The sequence below is a fragment of the Lissotriton vulgaris genome, chromosome 3_1 (assembly GCF_964263255.1).
Source record: "Lissotriton vulgaris chromosome 3_1, aLisVul1.2, whole genome shotgun sequence".
NCBI lineage: Eukaryota > Metazoa > Chordata > Amphibia > Caudata > Salamandridae > Lissotriton > Lissotriton vulgaris.
In genome coordinates, this window is record NC_141689.1 from 405,615,359 (window position 1) to 405,634,765 (window position 19,407).

Below are 19,407 nucleotides of genomic sequence, written 5' to 3' on the forward strand. Positions count from 1 at the left end.
TATAATTACATTTTTAAATAAATCTACATCATTTACAAACAATTAATATTTATTAAAAGCAATTACATTTGAATAATTAATTAACAATAAATTATCAACAAATACCAATACATATTAATTATGAAATATTACTCACCAAATAATAAATATTAAAGAATTAAATACATTTCATTACATAAAAATATGATTTAAAATTAATTCACAATTACAAATTATAAAACAATATACCAAATAATACTTTATTTTATAAAATATTGATTACCAATTAATTACAAATATTTTCCAAATAATAAGAAATAATTACCAATTAAAAATATTAATTCCAATTAACACAATTTTTTACCTATTAAAAAATGAATTACCAATTAAAAAAATATTCCAAATTACAAACATGAATTACCAATTTAAAAAATGTGTTAACAATTAAAAACATTATTTACCAATTAAAAAAATAAATAATAAATAATTGTCAATTAATAATTAATTTAAAATATATTATGTATCCACCCAATTCCCCGATAAACCCACAACCCACAAATAAATCATTTATCCATAACAAAAAATTATAAATCAATAATTAATTACAATTAAATACTTACCACCCTATTCCCCTATAAACCCACAACCCACTACAGAAATAGAAACAAAATTAATAAAAAATCATTTATAATTCCTATAAATTAATAATTAATTTAGTGTATTTAAATTACTTCCCACCCTATTCCCCTATAAACACACAACCCGCTCCGGTACTAAAATTTACTTAAAATAACATTAAATACCAATGAAATAATTATTTATCAATTAAAAAAGTTAATTGCCAATTAATAATTAACTTATCAATTATTATAATTAATTGCCAATTAATAATTAATTAATCAATTAAAATAATTAATTGTCAAATAATAATTAATTTAAAAAAATACTTATCCATAAAAATAAAAAATGTGTTAATTAATTACAATTAAATTACTTCCCACCCAATTCCCCTATAAACCCACAACCCGCTACAGAAATAAAAACATACCTTAATTAAAATTAATTTATAATTCCTTAAAATTAATAATTAATTTTGTATATTTAAATTACTTCCCACCCTATTCCCCTATAAACCCACAACCGGCTCCGGTACTAAAACATAAAATTTACTTAAAAATAACATTATTAATATATAAAAATAATACACATCTAATTTAAAAAAATTAAAATACTTAACAAAAACATATTACACATACATAATTAAAAACATAAAAATATTACAAATATCGATATTAGTAACATCGAAATTAGTTACATCTATATGTATGCTATTGATATTACTAACTTCGATATTACTTACATCGATATAAATAAATTCGATATTACTTACCTTAGGGTCGATATTCTGTCCAACGATATTCTTGACAACAAAATTCTGTACCTTTGATATTTGCAACACGATATTTGTGTAGGTCGACAATTAGGACTTGATATTTTGACTGTGTACCGTTACCAACGGACCACCTGCTCGCCTCTGTCATTCCCGGGTGACCTTCGGGTTTGCACGTACATGTGTACTTCCAGTGGTGCTGATGCTTTCCAGGTACTGTGTTCAGATGTCCGTGCATCTTTTCACTTTCCCCTTCGGGTGTTCCCCATCTGATGTGTGTTGTGCTGGTCTGTCACACACACCTCTTTGCTCTTCTCCTTTCCTCTCTACTTCCTTCGTCATGGCATCGTGCCACTCAGGATTGGTCTTCTCTTCCTTCCTTTGCGACTCGGTCTGGTCTTCTATCTGGTTGGTCTTCCCTCACCAGGTGTCTCCGTGTAGCGTGCACTCTACCCGGGTCTCCTAGGTCTTGTCCAGCCCTAGGACACAATCTTCACATCCATCGTGACTGGACCTGTTGTCGTGACATTCTCTCGCTTGATTACATATGACTTTTAGTTGATGTTGTTAGACTTCGCTTCAGTCTCCTTCTTGGTCCTCTTCGTGGACATCTCCTAGGTCGTTCTCTTCACAGATGTCTTCTCCATTCTTCTTGTCCAATGTCTTTGTCAGATCTCTTTGCTCGCTGACTTCTTGCAGGTCAGCATCATCTTTGCGACCAAACTGGCAGGACGGCTTCTTCTTCCTTGCAACCAAACTGGCAGGTCGGCTTCTTCCTCCTTGCGACCAACGGGGTGGTCAGTTTCTTCCTCCTTGCGACCAACGAGGTGGTCAGGTTCTTCCTCCTTGCGACCAACTGGGTGGTCAGCTTCTTCCTCCTTGTGACCAGCTGGGTGGTCGACTTCTTCCTCCTTGCGACCAAAGGGGTGGTCGGCTTATTCCTCCTTGAGACCAACTGGGTGGTCTGCTTCTTCCTCCTTGCGACCAACTGGGTGGTCAGCTTCTTCCTCTTTGTGACCAACTGGTTGGTCGGCTTCTTCTTCCTTGCAACCAACTGGGTGGTTGGCTTCTTCTTCCTTGCGACCAACTGGGTGGTCGGCTTCTTCCTCCTTGAGAGCCTTCATGCTTTGGTGGTCTGCGCAACCGCTCCGTCGTCTCTCTGCAGTTGCAGTGCTTTGGCGTGCGTCTAACTGCGCTCTCTTGAGTCTTTTATTCCTGGATCTGTAGCCGCTGTTCCTGTGCTGCTGCACACTTGCTTGGTGCTTGGTTCCTGATTCACCGTAGTGTTTCTGGTAGTGCTCCTGCCTTTAACTGTTGCAGCAGCGACAACCTGTGGCCACCAGGTACCACCGCGCCTTCTGTCTCACTGTGTTCAGGGTTCTCTTCCAGCTGATACTCTTCTCGCTGTCGGTGGGTTCTGCAGCTCCTGTGCTGCCTTTTACCTTGGATGCTCTCCAGTGTTGTCTTGACAGGATGGACTTGCTGCTCAAGCTCTGCTCACTGTACAGGTGCCACTGATCCTCTGTGTGCACAGATGCTTTGAAACTGCCTTTTTTTGTTTATGCCCCTGTCTGGGCATCATTTGTGTGCACCATGCAATATTGGTTGTGTGTCCAGCTCTGCTGCACCTTATTTTTCAGCGCAGGTGCAGTACTGTTAAACGCTTGCGAGCCTCGGACGGTTCTCAACACTGCAAGCCTCATGCTTACACCCCTAATGGATAGGGCACTTTCACCGATGGTTGCTGCTCGCGCCCATTCACCAGGACCCTTCCAGGTCGTAGGACAGCTCTCCTGAATGCAGTGAGTGTTTTTTTTCTTCTCTGTGCACCTCCAATGGGTGCAGCTTCACTCAATACTCAATGTTCTGTGCTCTGCAGCCTTCATGCGCTTTGGCCTCTGGGATTGAAGACTGCTGGGCTGTGATTACCCCGCAGCGTTCATACAGGCCCTAGCAGCTCTGCGCTCGCTGCGGGCCTCACCTTGCTGCCACTTTATTCTCGCAGCCGCTCCTGCCGGTCTCCTGCAGTCCCCATTGCTGGCGGGTCAGGCGCTCCCTTCCACGCATGGTGGGGGATGGGCACCGCTTCCCCCTCTCGACATCTGGCAGCAATGCTTCAGTGGCGCTGGCTGCACGCAGTCTGTTTCACTTCTCCGCCCCTCGCAGCAGCCTCAATCATCACTCGAGCCATGCGGGCCTGGAGCTGATGCTGGGGAACTGTTCTTCTCCTACACGGGCTGTGCTCAGGAGACTCCTCAAGCGGACGGCCACACCGTCTCCCTTCGCCCGGTAAGTGAATTCATTATATCAGCTGGGAAGGGCACATCGGCTGCTCCTAGTGTCTCTCCTTTGTCGGCGGCTGCAGGCCGCACACTGGCACTTCTCACTGCCCCCCTCGCAGCAGCCTCTCTTGCATCACTCGCTGCGTGGGGGGTTCGAGCTGCTGCCTTGAGACAGCGTGGCTTTACTGTGGGGCAGCGTTCTTCGTGGGGGTGTGAAGGAGCGGGTCGCCGCTGACCTGCCTTCCCCTCGTCAGGCTCACCTTCTCCCTCACATGCCGGGTGGGCTACACTTCACTGGGGGCCTCGACGAGTCGATGGCAGATGTGTGCCACAGCTCCTTGGCTTTCTTTCTACGCACAGCAGTCACTCACCTTCGGCTCACTCGATACGGGGTAGGCTCCCGTGGATCTTCTACCATCCAGGCCACTCCTCTCAGCTTGCCACGGCCTTACGACACTTTCCCCATTCACGGGCTCACCTCCTGCCCGGCGGGTAGTCGCGACCAATGTGGGTGAGCTCAGCTCGGCTTCCTCACGGTGGGGTCACTCCCTCACGGCTAATGCGGGTGGGCTCTGCTTGGCCTGCACTTCCTCCTCGGCGCTCCACGCGGGGGCTTCACGCAGGCCGGTACATGAGGTGCGGGGTAGGCTCCTGGTCACCTCCTCTTCTGCATATAGGCCCAGGGCTCGTTACACACCCCACAGGCCTCCCGGCGGCCGGCACCGTTCACATAGGGTGGGGGGATATCACCCGGTAGCTCTCTCCCCCTTTTTATCTGCTGCTGGGCTGCTGCACGCACGGACACAGCCCCCTCATCGCCAATGTGGTATTTGGGCCCTAGGCCCTCATACTAGTAAATGAGGTAACATAGACACAGTTGGTATGGTTAGATAACTGGCCCTGAGCATGTGCGCTCAGCCCTTTTTATTAGCAGGGTCATCTGACTGATGACGCCTGTGGTGGGTGGGTGTTCAGTGTGGGTTACACCATGCTGCAACACTAGAAAGTACCCCTCACAATACTACAGTAAGCACTATCTGCTTCGTCTCCAGGTGACAGGAGGAGGAGTTGGTGGCTGAGAGGCCTGATCCAGCAGCAGAGTGTTATTTCACCGAAAACACACTGTAGCTGGATGTCTGGACTGTTCATGTCTGAGGGGCGTAGTTCGACTATGACCCCCTCTCACAGGCAAAATCCATTTATTTAGCAAACATACTCGCATGCCTCAGCAGAACAGTATAAAATGTGGCTGTTAGGATGCCCTTCAGTGCACCCCTGAAGCCAATGAAAAGCCACACATAGCAGCAGGGGCAGTGTCCAGGCCCGGCACTATTTTAGCTTCTTATAGGGGTGTGCTTCCAGTCATATCAAGAAGCTGGCTGAGAGATTGAAGTGAGACTTCCACTTTCCAAACCTGCCCTGCTTCTCTATCTGGTTCATCTGTGGAAATCAAGGCTTGCTGGTTCAGATGCCCAGCACCAGATTCTTGCTCTGCTGTTACCATGGAGCCTCTATGTTTATATGTATGTGTGTATGTGTTTGTGAATGATTGAGGTTGAAGGGATTGAGTGAACGTGAGTTTGTTTGAGGGTGTCAATAAGACTGAAAGTGATTGAGAATCTGAGTTCGAGAATATATGAATAAGTGAAAGTGACTCGAGGGAGTGAGTATGTTAGAATGAGTGATTGATTGGCAATTGTGAGAGGGAGTGGAAGACAGTCAGGGGAGTAGCTATCACTGGTGCAGCAGGTGCACCATGGTCCAAAGTTAGTGAGTGTGTGTAAATGTGTTAGTAATTGAGAATGAGAACCAGTGAGTAGGAGTATGTTTGTGGGTAACAGTGAGTAGGAGTAAACAACAGCAGCTACTAGCGCGGGGACACACCTGCTTGTGTAACCAAGCGCTTTATAAAATATATAATAATAATAAGTCAGAATGAGTAAGATAATGTGCATATGTGTGAGTAAGGGGGAACACAGTAAATGTGAGAGGAAGTGAGTAAGAGTGAAGCAAAATTGGAAACAAATGTGGCGAACTTCTGGCCATTTTTACGCTCCACTATTTTCAAAGATCACCAGCCACCACTGTAATGTACTATGCCCCTCAATATCCCAATATTTCAGTGGGATGATTATCAACTGCCCTGCTGCCTCAAGTGCCACATCAAAGTTAGAAGAGGAATGTGTGCATCACTTGTAGGCAGGCAGGGAAACAAAATACTGTTGTGTGTAATTTTATTGAAAGCTGGTTGGAATGAATATCAGACTCATACTCCAGATATTCACTGCTGAAAGTCAGATACCTCAGTGTCGAGCTCCTGCTGAATCTGTTGGATTTGATGCCAAATGCTCTTGGAGGGACAAAGCTTCATTTCATAGCCACTGAGGTTGCTTCATCACTGGGACGGATTTTAGACCTTTTTTGGTCCAAGCTATTACATTCAGACTTAGGGCCTGAATTAGAGTTTGGCAGCTTAGGTTCTCTTCCTCAAACGGGATGGAGAGCACTCTACACCAAACTCTTGGTCCACCTGCCTCATTTAAAGATGGGTGTATGCTAAGCTTACCATCAATGGAGCCCTAGTTGGTTCTGTAGAAAGAAAGCTTCCAGAAAGCTTTCTCCGACGGCTCACAGAGTAAGGCAAACAAGGTGGTTAGTAAAAGAAAAAATTCCAGGGTGTGGGGTTCATTAGTTTCTTGTTTTTCAGAAACAAACTCCAGTTTCAAAAAACAATAGTGGCTGTCCAACAAACTCTTATGGGAACATGCATCAAGCTATTTACCAGTCACAAACCGGCCGATTTTCAGAATTGGCCCGTTTGCGACCGGTAAAAAGCTGTTTGGGATGCATCAACCCAAAATGCATTCATAAAATAGGTTAGCTCAATTTTTGCAATTACCTATTTTGCTAATGCATTTAGGAAATCTCAATTTGTGATTCCCTAAATGCAATGCAAGAAGTATGTTTGAAATGCGATGCAAGAAGCATGTTTGAAATGCGACTTTGCATTAAGGAATCACAAATTACCATCAACTTTAAGTTGATAGTAATTTGCAATTCCTTAGAAAAATTCACAAAATTGCATTTTTCGAAGTGCCATGTATGTGCGCCACATGTGCGCACATACCAATTTTTGGGGTGCATCAGTGGGGCCTTATGGCCCCCTAGCACCCTGGATATTGCATTTTCAATTTACGATTACCTATTTGGTAATCACAAATTGCGAAGGCATTCCCATTCATTCCTATGGGCCTCTTGGCCAATAGGAATTAATGGGAAAGCATTCCCTAATAGTGATTCGCAATTTGCGATTTGCTATTAGGGAATGTGAAGGAATCGCTAATATTTTAGCGAAAACTACATGCATTAGGAATTGTGATTCCTTAATAGCGATTCCTTAAAAATCGCTATTAAGCAATCACAATTCCTGTGCTTGATGCATGTCGCCCTTTGTACCTAGAAAAGAACCACCGGTGGTCATTCCTATATTTGACGGATGGAGTACCTTCGGAATGGCAGAGGTAATGTCACACACTATCCTGACAGGCACTACTTTGGCAGTCAATGTCTAAATCAGGCCCTTAGGCACTTTTGGGGTTTAAAAAATACTCCAGTGGAGCAAGGCTGGAAGCTCTAGCCAGGCACAGGTCCACACGACCTCTTACTTTTGCCACAGGTTTCTGCTGAAACAATTTCCAGTGCAGCAAAGACTCCCAACAGGGATGAGCATGGTTTTCTTGGCCGCCTTGGGTCTGACCTCAGCAGCTTCTCCCAAATGACTAAATTCCACTTTTGTCCAACCGCAGGTCCAATCCTGTATGGTAAGCTTGACCCTCTTAGAGAGAGGATTCTTCAGATTTTTGTGTCCCCAGAGCAGGCAAACATGATCTAACCACTTGACGCTTGGAGCAAAACTGAGGTCAAGAGTATGTCTAACTGCATGCAAAACTCAAATCATAAATATAAAATAAAGAGCGGAGTGAGTGGGCTCATCCAACATGAGCCAGGCACTCCCAAGTACAAGGAAATGTAATGGACATTTAGGTGCTGCAAAATAATATATCCTGTCAGTCGTTCGGGCAAGCCAGTTCATTCTGCCAGTTGGCTCGTCCCTGCAATAGGGCTAATCCGTACTAAGTTGCCAATTGCTGACAACACATCTAACTACATGGGTCCGTAGGCCAGACTACTGGCCTCTGGCAGGCAGAATCATCCATTCCAGCGAAGGAAATGGATTATCCTCTGGAGATATGACGAGTAGTCAAACTGGTGTTAAGTAAACTCTGGGTCAGCCAACCCAAATTAAATTTTTATGAGGTTACTTTTCCACTAAAGTTATCAATCATCTAATTTCACCAATATTTACAATTTTGAAATTGAGTAGAATGTAACAGAGGTATTTTTATAGAATTTTTCCAAGCAGGGATGTGAAATTAATATTTTAATCACACGAGGTCTGTTTCTGGATTCTCTAGGCTATCCAATATAGTGAAAACAGCTTTGAGACCTTCAGTCACTGTTAGAGTACCTGTTTCAAGTATATAGTCACATATTGTCATGTTTTAATATGCCAGGCACCCCTGCCCTGTGGGTTTAAGATACATATTTTAGGGGTGCCATATTTAAGTATTAACATAGATTTTCTAACCTGGCCTAGGCACTTTCCTTGCCATGTATTAATGCACTGTTTTTAAAATGCTGCCCAGCTAGAGCACAATGATACTTCTGGTGGCCACATACTTTTGTCATATGTGTGTGTGTGTGACAGTTACTTCTGAGCCACTTGTTCAATTTTTGTGCCACGGACCATGGCCTTACAGTAAAGTTAAATAGACCTATTAGCTGAAACCAGTTTAACTAATATCCATTTGGTGCCAGAACACATGCAGTCTAGCATTGAATAGCAGTTTAGGGGGTTCAGGGAACAAAGTCCCAATACCAGCCAAACATCAGGTCACGAGCAAGGAGAACAAGCATTTGCAATGCAATCGTTCTCACCTTTAGGACCTTATATGTATGTAGCCATGTAGCACATTAGCCTAGGTGCTGTAACATCTGATGATCTTTAACATGGAGGGAAAGTAAGCACCAAACTGCGTGACACACCAGGTATGGGAACACATGGAGAGAAATATTGCCTTTCAGGGGAAACGGTATAGTCCATTCTCTGTTTTTAATATACAATCCGGGTCTTTGGTGGTCATATCACTGAAAATACAAGATTTGACAAAAAGGGCAGGATGGCCAAAGGGTGGTGGGGATTGCATGGCATGACCTCAGGTGTAAATAATATCTGAGGTGTAGTTAGGAGGTGGGGCTGTATGAGGTGAAGCCATGCTGTCCATTCCTTCCCCATGACTCAAAGTACTCCACTGTCCAGCTGATCCATGGGGTCCAAGGGATCAGCTGTAGAGGGAAGAGTATATATACAACATACAACTATAGTTGGTTAGCTATCAGTAACCTGCAGATTTTGACCTCAGTGTTATTCGTAATACAGTAGACAAATCAAGCTTCACTAATGTTAACTATTTGATATATTTTGGAGCCCCACAGGGGACAACAGCTCTTATAGTGACAGAATAATATCTGCTCATTTCCTTTGAATTTCTGTTGTATTGTAATCTTCCAGAGCCAATCCAACCATAATTTGTAAGTACAGGTATATAATTTCTATGTCACCTCCATTCGTGTTGTTTATTCTCTTTGCTGGGTCACTCCCACCTGGAGTTTTACACAGATATTTGTGATGGACCACACTCATCAGGATCTGTTTGGGGATATTTGTTTGCTATTCCAATACATAATAATGTAGTTTCCATTGTGTGTTCTTCATCCCAATGAGAAATGCCATTCTTTCTAAACAGATCACACATTTAGGGAAAAAAACGATGAAATATTTAATAATGAAAAAAATACAGTTTGTTTGACTACTGTAAATGGGGTATATGTTTGTCGTTTGTGCTTTTAAGGTAAGCCTCATTCAGTACGGAACTTACCCAAGAGTGATATTCAATATGAACTCTTACCAAAACAAAAAAGATATGATTGAAGCAGTGTCGAGGACAACACAAATTGGCGGAGAATACACAAATACCTTTAAGGCAATTGATTATACAAGGTAAGACATTTCACTTATTATTGTCATTTTGATTAATGTGTTCCTAGGTAAGAAATGGCATTGTATTCTGGTTAGTTTCAATTAGACAAAAACTGGATGACTTACAAAACACAATGACAAAAATTGCATGCCAAAATTTTGAAATAGTTATTGTACAGTTATACAAGGTAGAGCCGGTAATCTTCAGAATCTCAGCTTTTATTAAAATGTATAACATAATTATTCTTTTGGAAACAATTTATAAGAAATCCTATTAATATTCTTTGAGAGGCTCTAAAAGTCCTCTTTATATTCATTAAATGAAAAATCAAGACACTAATATAATTTTTTTCACATCAGGTGGTGAATCTGTTACGTCAAAATACATATATGATACATATTTCTGCAAGAGGGGTATTGCAAAACATAAAGAGTATGAGGAAGTTGTCCCTTCCTGCACATAAACAATCTGAAATGGTGTTTTGAAACTTCTATGTGTGCTGCCTAATGCAGCACACATAGAAGTTGCAAAACATAATTTTTTTAATGATTGTTTATGTGCAGGAAGGGACACCTTCCTTCACATAGCTCATGTCTTTAATGTGTATCAGCCACGGCCGGTAGTAGGTGTAACTGCAGGCGGTGACGTGGGGAGGGGGAGGGGCAGCGTGGGGGTAGTAATGTATGGATGACAGACTTTAACAGGTAAGTAAACATATAAATAAATATAACGAATTTCGTTGTGTGCACTGCATCACCAAATGCGATGCAGTGCGCCCAACGATATTCGTTTTATTTATTTATATGTTTACTTACCTATTAAAGTCCGTCATCCATACATTACTACCCCCCACCCTGCCACTCCCCACGTCACCGCCCTGCAGTTACACCTACTACCGGCCGTGGCTGATGTGTAGTAATATTAGGTTACATTTTTAAAACACTTCGATATAGTGGCTGACCTTGAGTTTCATGAAGGAGAATGTGGCTTTCTAGAAGGATAAGAGTTCACTTTGAGACCCCTCTGTTGGATCCATCTTAATCCAGGCTCAGGAGGTGGGTGCTATTTGGAGGAGTTATCACAACGTGTGGGAGGCAAGGAGTGCAGTGTTTCTTTCACCTAGTGTACCCTTCAAGCAACTGAATGATTTTCTTCCGTGAGAAAGAGGCTGGCAAGCGCATGGGCCATTCACAAGTTTAGAACTTTTCAGAAGAGAGGCAAACTCATACCACCAGAAGTTGTCAGAGCAACATTGTTTGATAGTGCCCATGAGGGTGGAGAAGCTGGGATTCTCATCTAAATTTTACCTACCATTTTCTTGAATCCCAGAGCAGGTCAGCTGGACCTTTTTACCTGTCATGGAGCGTAAAGAAGAACCTATTCATAAACAATAACTGAATAACAATCCCAAAGAACTAAACTCAAAGGACCACCAACTACCGAATAAAGTTTATAGATTTATTACAAAGCCAAGAACAATTGGATATACAGACATCTCAATAAAAGGTTCAGAAGATAGACTGGCACTAATACAAACATAATCCTACGGAAAAGTCTCAGACGACTCAGGATTAATATTAAGACTAATTCCAGAACCATCAGGCTAGCAAGGATAGCTATCGCCTGAGCTTCGGAATGCATTTACAGAAAGGAAAATAAGGTTAGTCTGTCCCTACCCTAACACTAAAGTGACATCCCTACTTAGCATCTCGCAACCTAACAAAAGGTGTCCGCAGTGGTGACTTCCAAAGAAGTACACTCACTTTCTCGAGCTCGTTCTACTACCTCCTATTCTGTCTCAAGTTCTCCATCTCTTGCATCCCACTTGTCCCTAAGGCCCTCTCTCTCTCTCCTCCTGACCTACTCTCAGGCTGTCTAAGCTCAACTCTAACTCTCCACCCTCGGGTGCTGTCCCTAATATAAAATCCCAAATACAGTTGACACGCCTTCAGGTACGCCCCTCTGGCAGGTGCTGGTCTTTGGATTTTTCCAGCATGGCACCTCTCCACCAACGTCCGTTGAAACGTCCTTGGGTCCCAGACACCTTCTCCGCTAAATGTTGCACACCCGAATTCCTTGGCGGCTCCTCCACACTTGTGCCTACCATCCTAACTCACTACACAATGGGCCTTTCTACCTAACGAGCTACTTGACCTTGCACCTGCAAAAAGAAGCGCATGAGAACAGCTCCAAACATACTCGAAGTTGCAATTCAACATTCGCTGAAGGCAACCTTTCCCAAAAGAAATCGTTTTCTCCAACTATTGCTAAGAAAATCAGCTAGGCTTCTACGACTTCACCAAATACTAGGCCTCTGCACATTTAAATGCACTAACAATCTAATGTGAGCATTACAATTTCATCATTTAAAACATCATTCTAATACGAAAATACATTTGCCTAGCCAGTGTTATTTCAATCATCTAAAGGCACATCTCTCATTCAAAAAGCACATTTCTATTAATGCGAACTTCACATGTGATTACATTTCTATGTTAAACAGCATCATGATTTCTTTAAGGCACTACATTGTTAGCAATTAATGAACACCATTCTATCTAGCACTCTAATTCCCATCCTAATGTTACATTTTAACTTCGTTAATGAATCCCCTAAATATGCGGGTACTGACTACTCATGCATATGATGCACCCCTACAAAATGTAATCTGTCATGGTGCTCTCTCAGTTCCCCCCTTTGATGACCCGCGTCATTACCCACACTACACCATCCCTGAGGGTAAGAACTGAGATAAACAGAGCTTGTTGCCACTCTCCCCCTTTTAATCAACTCCATGTTTCTCAAATTCCGATATTGACTGTCCTGCAGTCTCTCCATTCGTCTCTCCAGTTCTCTCATTGCTCTTCCATTCTACTTGACCTGTACCACTTGTACGCTCTTCCCAAACACCACAACCCAATCACACAAGCCACAGCTATAATGAGAGGTTTTAGTACAAAACCCAGGAAACCCCTTCTCAGATTTGCAAACCAACTTCCGACTTTCCCAAATCCCTTACCAACTTTCTCCCACGCAGTCTCTTCTGTCAGGTCTTCAATCTCGTAATGAATTGCGGTAATGTTGCTAATATATTACTCCAGATCCTTGCTGTTATCTGGTATATAAGTACAACATTCCTGGACTTTCAAAAGCTTACAGACTCCTCCTTCCTTGGCTAGAAGGACATATAAAGCAAGACGGTTTTGTAAAACCATTGTTCTTATCGATAAAATCTCCCCCTCATCCGACACCAATGACTTTGCTGTACTCATGGACAACTCATCCACAACCGTCTCCAACCTCCTTATCTTCACATCATTCAGAATCACTCCCAAGGTGGGTATCATTGCTCCGAAAACATCACCAACAATTGCTCCTGCACTTTCACCTTGTTTCACTCTTGCATGTTGTCCTCCTTCTAGAAGAGCAAAGTCCTCTGTATGGTATATCTTTGGGAAAATAATTGCCAAATAGCAAGTCCCATACCACTTTTCAGGCAACCTTACATAAGCATTACTCCCACAGACAAAATATACAGTTGGAATCACCTGCACCACACTCTGCAAGAAATCCTTAGCATAATACTCCAAAGTGAAAGTATGTTCACACATAGTATGACCCACATTCACATTCTCATAATACGTCTGTGGTCTATGAATGCACAACTTCCCTTTTTGCACTTCATCTAGAGCTATCGAACCATAACTCCCCTTCGCTTTGTGCAATTTCTCCTCATCCGTCCAATCAACCTTGCCCTGTCCTGAATCTCTCAACTGCTTTTGTTTTCTGTACCTGTCTTCTACCTGTTCTATGAACTTCTTCTCTGTCTCTGATAGTAAGCAAGTCAAATTATGTCGGTGAGCATATGATATGTCTAACTCTTGTGTTGGAATGGAATATGTTCCAAGCCTGTCTTCTGATTTGTAATAATCAAACTTATTCAAATGCTTATAAGCAGGAACTTCAGGAAGCACAGCATCATAATTCGAAAAGAAATACTCAAAATGATTTCGTCAGACACCCTCACAGCTTGGCTTGTCCTCTCTTGCGGCCCGCCGCTTCAGCTGGATTTTCATCTACGAGAGGAGCTGTTTCTTCCAAGGGTGCTGGAACTCGACGGGTGTGGGAAGCGTGCACCCAATTCGGCAATCCTCCCCACTTCACAGCAGTGTTTGTCACAAGGATGATCTGGTAGGGTCCCTTCCAACGAACATCCAAACAACTCTTCCTCACATGCTGCCGCACCAGTACCCAGTCTCCTGGACTCAGGTCGTGGCAAAGATCACTGGAAGACGGGACCACAGCAGCCTGCACCTGATGAGACACAGAACGGATGACATCAGCAAGTCCCTTGCAATAGTCAAGGATCAGATCATCTGTGATACTGAGCAAGGCTGTCAAGGGTACCGACGGTAACCTCATAGCCCTTCCCATCAGTACTTCATGGGGTGAAAGACCTGTTCTCCTGTCTGGGGTACTGCGCATACTCTTTAACACCAATGGCAAGGCATCTGGCTATTTCAGGGACGTAGATGAGCACACCTTTGCCATTTGGGCCTTCAAAGTTCAATTTATCTGTTCCACTATGCCAGAAGCCTCTGGGCGATAGCTACAATGAAGTCTCTGATCAATGTTCAGTGCGTTGCAAAGCATTTTCATGAACTCACTATGAAAATGAGTTCCTCGGTCTGATTCCAAAGAGGTCGGAACCCCGAACCTAGGCACAAGTTCCCTCAACAGTAACTTAGCTACAGTGAGTGTATCGCACCTACGTATTGGGTATGCTTCGATCCACCTGGAAAACACACACACAACCACCAGAACGTATCTAAAGCAGTTACACTTCAGCATCTCAATGAAATCCAATTGCATTCTATTGAAAGGCCCCCCGGACCTCCCAATGTGACTCATAGTAACTGCAGTTCTTTTCCCAACATTCATCTGTTGACACGTAACACATCTTTGACACACCGCTTCCGCAGTTGCTCAGAATTTCGGGTTGTACCACGTCTGCCTGAACCCTCGCACCATTGCATCCCTTCCCAGATGCACTGCACCATGAATCTGTCCTGCCATTGAGTTCAACAATTCATTCGGCAACACAGCTCTCCCATCAGCCGAGACCCAAATATCCACATCTCCCTTGACACATCCAGAATTCACCCACACATTCTTTTCATGGTCTGACACCTGCTCTTGCATGTTTTTAAGCTCATCCCAGGTATCAGCCACTTCAAGCATCATGGTTAGCTTGGTTCTTTCCTGTGTTCCTTCTACCACCTGTTCAGTGAAAGAGTAGCCTTGTTCAGCACAGAAACATGCAACCTCATCCGCATAGCGGTTTCCCAGCGACACAAAATCTGTTCCTTTACTGTGAGCAGTACATTTAACGACAGCAATTTCTGTAGGACCTTGTAGTGCTTCCAACAACAGTCTGACAAATTCTCCATTCCTGATGGGGGAACTGGATGATGTCATGTAACCTCTCTGGGACCACAGCTGCCCAAAATCATGAACCACTCCAAACCCATATTGGCTGTCGGTATAAATCGTGATCCGAATCTTGTCAGCTGCCAAACAGGCATGCGTCAGAGCAATTATCTCAGCCACCTGAGCGGAGTGTACTCCTTCCAGACATGCAGCTTCAACTACCCCCGTGAGGGTACACACAGCAAAGGCTGCTCTCAGTTGACCAGCACCGTCTCTTATGCATGAACCATCGACGAAGAAAATTTCGTCAGGGTCAGTTAATGGTTCATCAACAATATCGGGTCTTGGTTTGGTGCACAATTTAGTCACATCTAAGCAATCATGGTCCTCACAATCTTCATCTAGTGTATTCGGCAAAGGCATCAGCGTAGCAGGATTAAAAACAGAGCACCTCCTGAGGGTCACATTCTCCGCAGCAAGAATAACCTGCTTGTAGCGTGTGAGCCTGCTGTTCGTCAGATGCTGTGTCTTGGTCCTGGTCATCAACAATTCCACTGAATGGGGAACATACACTGTCAGTGTATGGCCCATCACAATGCTTTCACAACTCTCAATGCTGACACCTGTTGCGGCAACAGATTTGAGACATCCGGGCAACACTGCAGCTACTGGATCTAAATTAGCTGAAAAGTAGGCAACTGGTCTACGGACACCTCCGTGGTCCTGTACTAAGACTGCCAATGCACATCCCTCTCGTTCACAGCAGAACAGTGAAAATTACTTGTTGTAGTCGGGCATTCTCACCGCCGGAGCACGACACAAGTCCTCTCTCAGCTCAAGGAAAGCCTTCATACAGTCGTTGTCCCATGGTACCGGATCACTCACATCCTTGTGCGTCAGTCTCTGCAAAGGCTTCGCTTTCAGGGAGAATTTGACAATCCACTGGTGACAGTAGCCAACCATCCCCAAGAACATCCGAATCCCCCTCTGGGTTGAAGGCACCGTCATGCTCATGATTGCCTCAATTCGGTCAGGTGACGCTTTCCTCTTTCCCTTCTCTATTCTGTGACCCAGATACTGTACTTCAGACAGACAGTACTGCAACTTGTTATACCTTGTGTCCATTTTCTGCCAAATGATTCAACAAGGCAATGGTATCAATTCTGCAAGCATACTCTGTTTCTGATGCGACAAGGAGATCGTCTATGTACTGGACGAGAACAGAGTTCTGCGGCAGTACGAGGCTATCAATCAATATCTGATTAAAGATCAATGGACTCTCGGTGTACACCTGAGGGATACGACACCACGTTAAGACATGGTTCTCCAGTTTAAATGCAAAAATAAATTGGCTTTCCTCATGCAATGGAATTGAGAAGAAAGCCTGAAAAAGGTCAATCACAGTAAACCACTCAGCTTGACACGGAATCTGAAACAGTGTCACTGATGGATTCGGTACCACTGGACAACAGGGAACAACTATGTTGTTCACTCTCCGCAGGTCCTGTACAATCCTGAACTTCCCGCTAGGCTTCTGCAAACCCATAATCGGGGAGTTACATGGACTGCCCATGACTTCCTTCAAAATTCCATGCTTTAGCATCGATTCAATCACAGGCTTTATCCCTGCAATCGTTTCCGGGGTCAAATTGTACTGAGGTGTTCTTGGAAACTCAACATTCTCTTTTACCTGGATCTTAACTGGCTCAACTCCTTTAATTAATCCAATTTCTTCTCCTGTAAAATCCCACACCTCCCGTGAGACCGAATCTCTCAAGTCAAGTGGAAGTTCCTCCACCGTAAAAAAAGGATACATTTCTATGCACACATGCGTGTTTGCGACCTTAAAGGCAGCATCATCATCATTCATCTGCAATTCCACTCCCTTAGAGGTGCAATAGATGGTACAGTTAAGCTTGCCCAGGAGGTCCCTCCCTAGCAAACACACAGGACTCAAATCGCACACCACAAATTGGTGTTTATCCCTGAAGGTTCTTATCTTCACAGGAATTGGCTCAGTCAAAGGATTTGTCATTCTCCTGTTAGCAACACCTACAACTTGGATTGTCTGTCCCGAGAGGGGTAGGTTAGGGACTACTGCTGACCTTACAGTAGTACGGGTAGCACCAGTGTCAACCAAAAAGGTGGTGGGGTAACCATCAACGTCAGCTTCAACAAATGGTCCCCTCTGGTCTACCTCCAGTACTGCCCCAAGAGTACAGCCCTCCTCCACTCTCAGGCACCGTCATGCCAACGGGTCAAAATAACAATACTCCCCGCCTGTTAAAAGAGGCATCTGCTTGTAAACCTTAGTCCCTGACGAGACCTTCGGTGGCTAAGGAACCTGAACCCGAGGGGCTGAAGTACCCCCTTTGACCATCTTGGTCTTTGCTACCACTACTGCCTTCCCCTGAGGAGCCTGCACCTCCTCTTCCTCTTATTGCTGTACCATGTTCTCTGGATTAAAGGGACACTCGCGTCTCCAGTGTCCAATCTGATGACACTGATGGCACTGTGTAGTCTTCTTTAGTGTCGCTAAGTCCACCCTTGGCCTTGAATCGTCATCATTTCCCTTCTTCTGACCACCCTGTTTCCTCCCCAAGGTTCCACCTCCTGACTGGGCCTGACCTCCCTTTTCCGTTGACTGCATCTGAACCAACATCAGCTTATCCTGAAGATTTTTAGTCTTTGAATCTATTTCATCACTGCAGTACCTAGCATACCTCAAGATCTCATCCAGTGGCTTGTTCTGCCAACAAATTAAATGTTGCTGGATCATAAGACAGATGTTGGGTCTCAGTCCCAAAACGAACTTTGACACCAACTGTCCCAAGTCCCTCGGGTCCTTCACATCCAACCCACTGTACTGCTTAAAGATCTGCAATAAACGTTCATAGTACTCATGAACTGTCTCTTTTGGTTCCTATCTTGTTCGGTCAATCTTCACCCAGTCTATATCCTGCGGTGGCACCTTAGCTTTCAACCAAGTAATCACCTGCTCGTACTTCTTCATTACGGTAGGTGAAGGTCCATTTGTGGCAGCATCTCGTTCTGGCTCCACTGTGGGCCATTCAACACTGACTTTACATGCTATCCACAAATCCCCTGGAACCACAATATGAAACAAGGTGTTCAAATCAATCCATAGTACCTTCGAGATCTTAACAAACCTCTCTACCTGTTTGTACCACTCAACCGGACTCTCTCGCAACTTTGGGAATGAATTTGTAAAAGCAGCCAAATCTCCCCTACTCCAGGGCACATGCACATAACCCCCATGAGCCACCTCCCGCAAGGGGTACGCTTCCATATTCATTAATCCTCCCACCGCAGGGGGTGTCTCAGCGGTACTCCGCCGGGCGCCCTTTTTCTTTGACCACCTTTCTTCCCATTTGTCAAGCTTATTCCATGTTCATATCCCCAGTATCAGTTCTCTAATATGGGTCTTTAATCTGATCACTGTCTTCTCTTTTAAGTCCAGATCAGTGTATTGTAACCTGTGATTTCCCTGCAACATTTTTGTCCTCGACAGATCACCATCATATTTGTTCGCCAATTCAGTTAATTTCTCATGGGTCGACCTAGCTTTTCGTTTCACATCCTTTGCTACGAACAACAGTTCATCTGGTTCGTAAAGTTCAATCCTCTCGAGTGGCAAATTTCCTTCCACTATCTCGTCCACCTCTGATTTCAGCCGCATTACATCAATCCTCCTTCCCTTTATTGCAGCCCTCAGTGTACCTTGACTAGATGTTCCACTCGATCCCCCACAATCACTGCCCTGCCCCCCACGTCTACTCTCTTCAGGTGTGTTGTGAGGTACCCTCCCATTTTCCAAGTTCCCATGGTCCCATTCCCCCCTTGACCTGTTGTTCTGAACTTCCACGACAGTCTCCCAAGATCTCAAATCAGGCCTTAATTCCACAAGAGACTTTGGCCGTGGTCCTCTCAGATCCATCGGTCCTCTCGACGAGTCCGCCGATGCTGCCAACGGGGTACTCCACTCTACAGGCCTTGGCAACTGACTCCATCCGTCCACCACATTACTCCTTTCCTGACTGACACTCCCTTCTGTGTCTACCCTTGGCAGATCCCCACTCCGTGTTTGTTCTGGATTGTATACTGATACTATGGGACCAATGGTAACGGGTACTGTAAGAGCCTCCGGCAACCTCTGAGAATTGACACCCTCTACATTCTGTGCCTCTCTTGCCGAGAACCTTCC

At 44.1% G+C, this 19,407-nt stretch overlaps 1 protein-coding gene across 2 annotated transcripts in view; it reads left to right on the forward strand.

The window, feature by feature from the left end:
• The window catches only part of ITGA2 (integrin subunit alpha 2), a 616,173-nt gene that overhangs the window by 365,956 nt on the left and 230,810 nt on the right, over positions 1-19,407 (forward strand). For both annotated transcript variants that reach the window (XM_086960619.1, XM_086960620.1), the window contains exon 7: positions 9,624-9,772. In XM_086960619.1, coding sequence (XP_086816745.1) covers positions 9,624-9,772 — 149 coding nt within the window. The remainder of the gene's footprint in view (positions 1-9,623; positions 9,773-19,407) is intronic.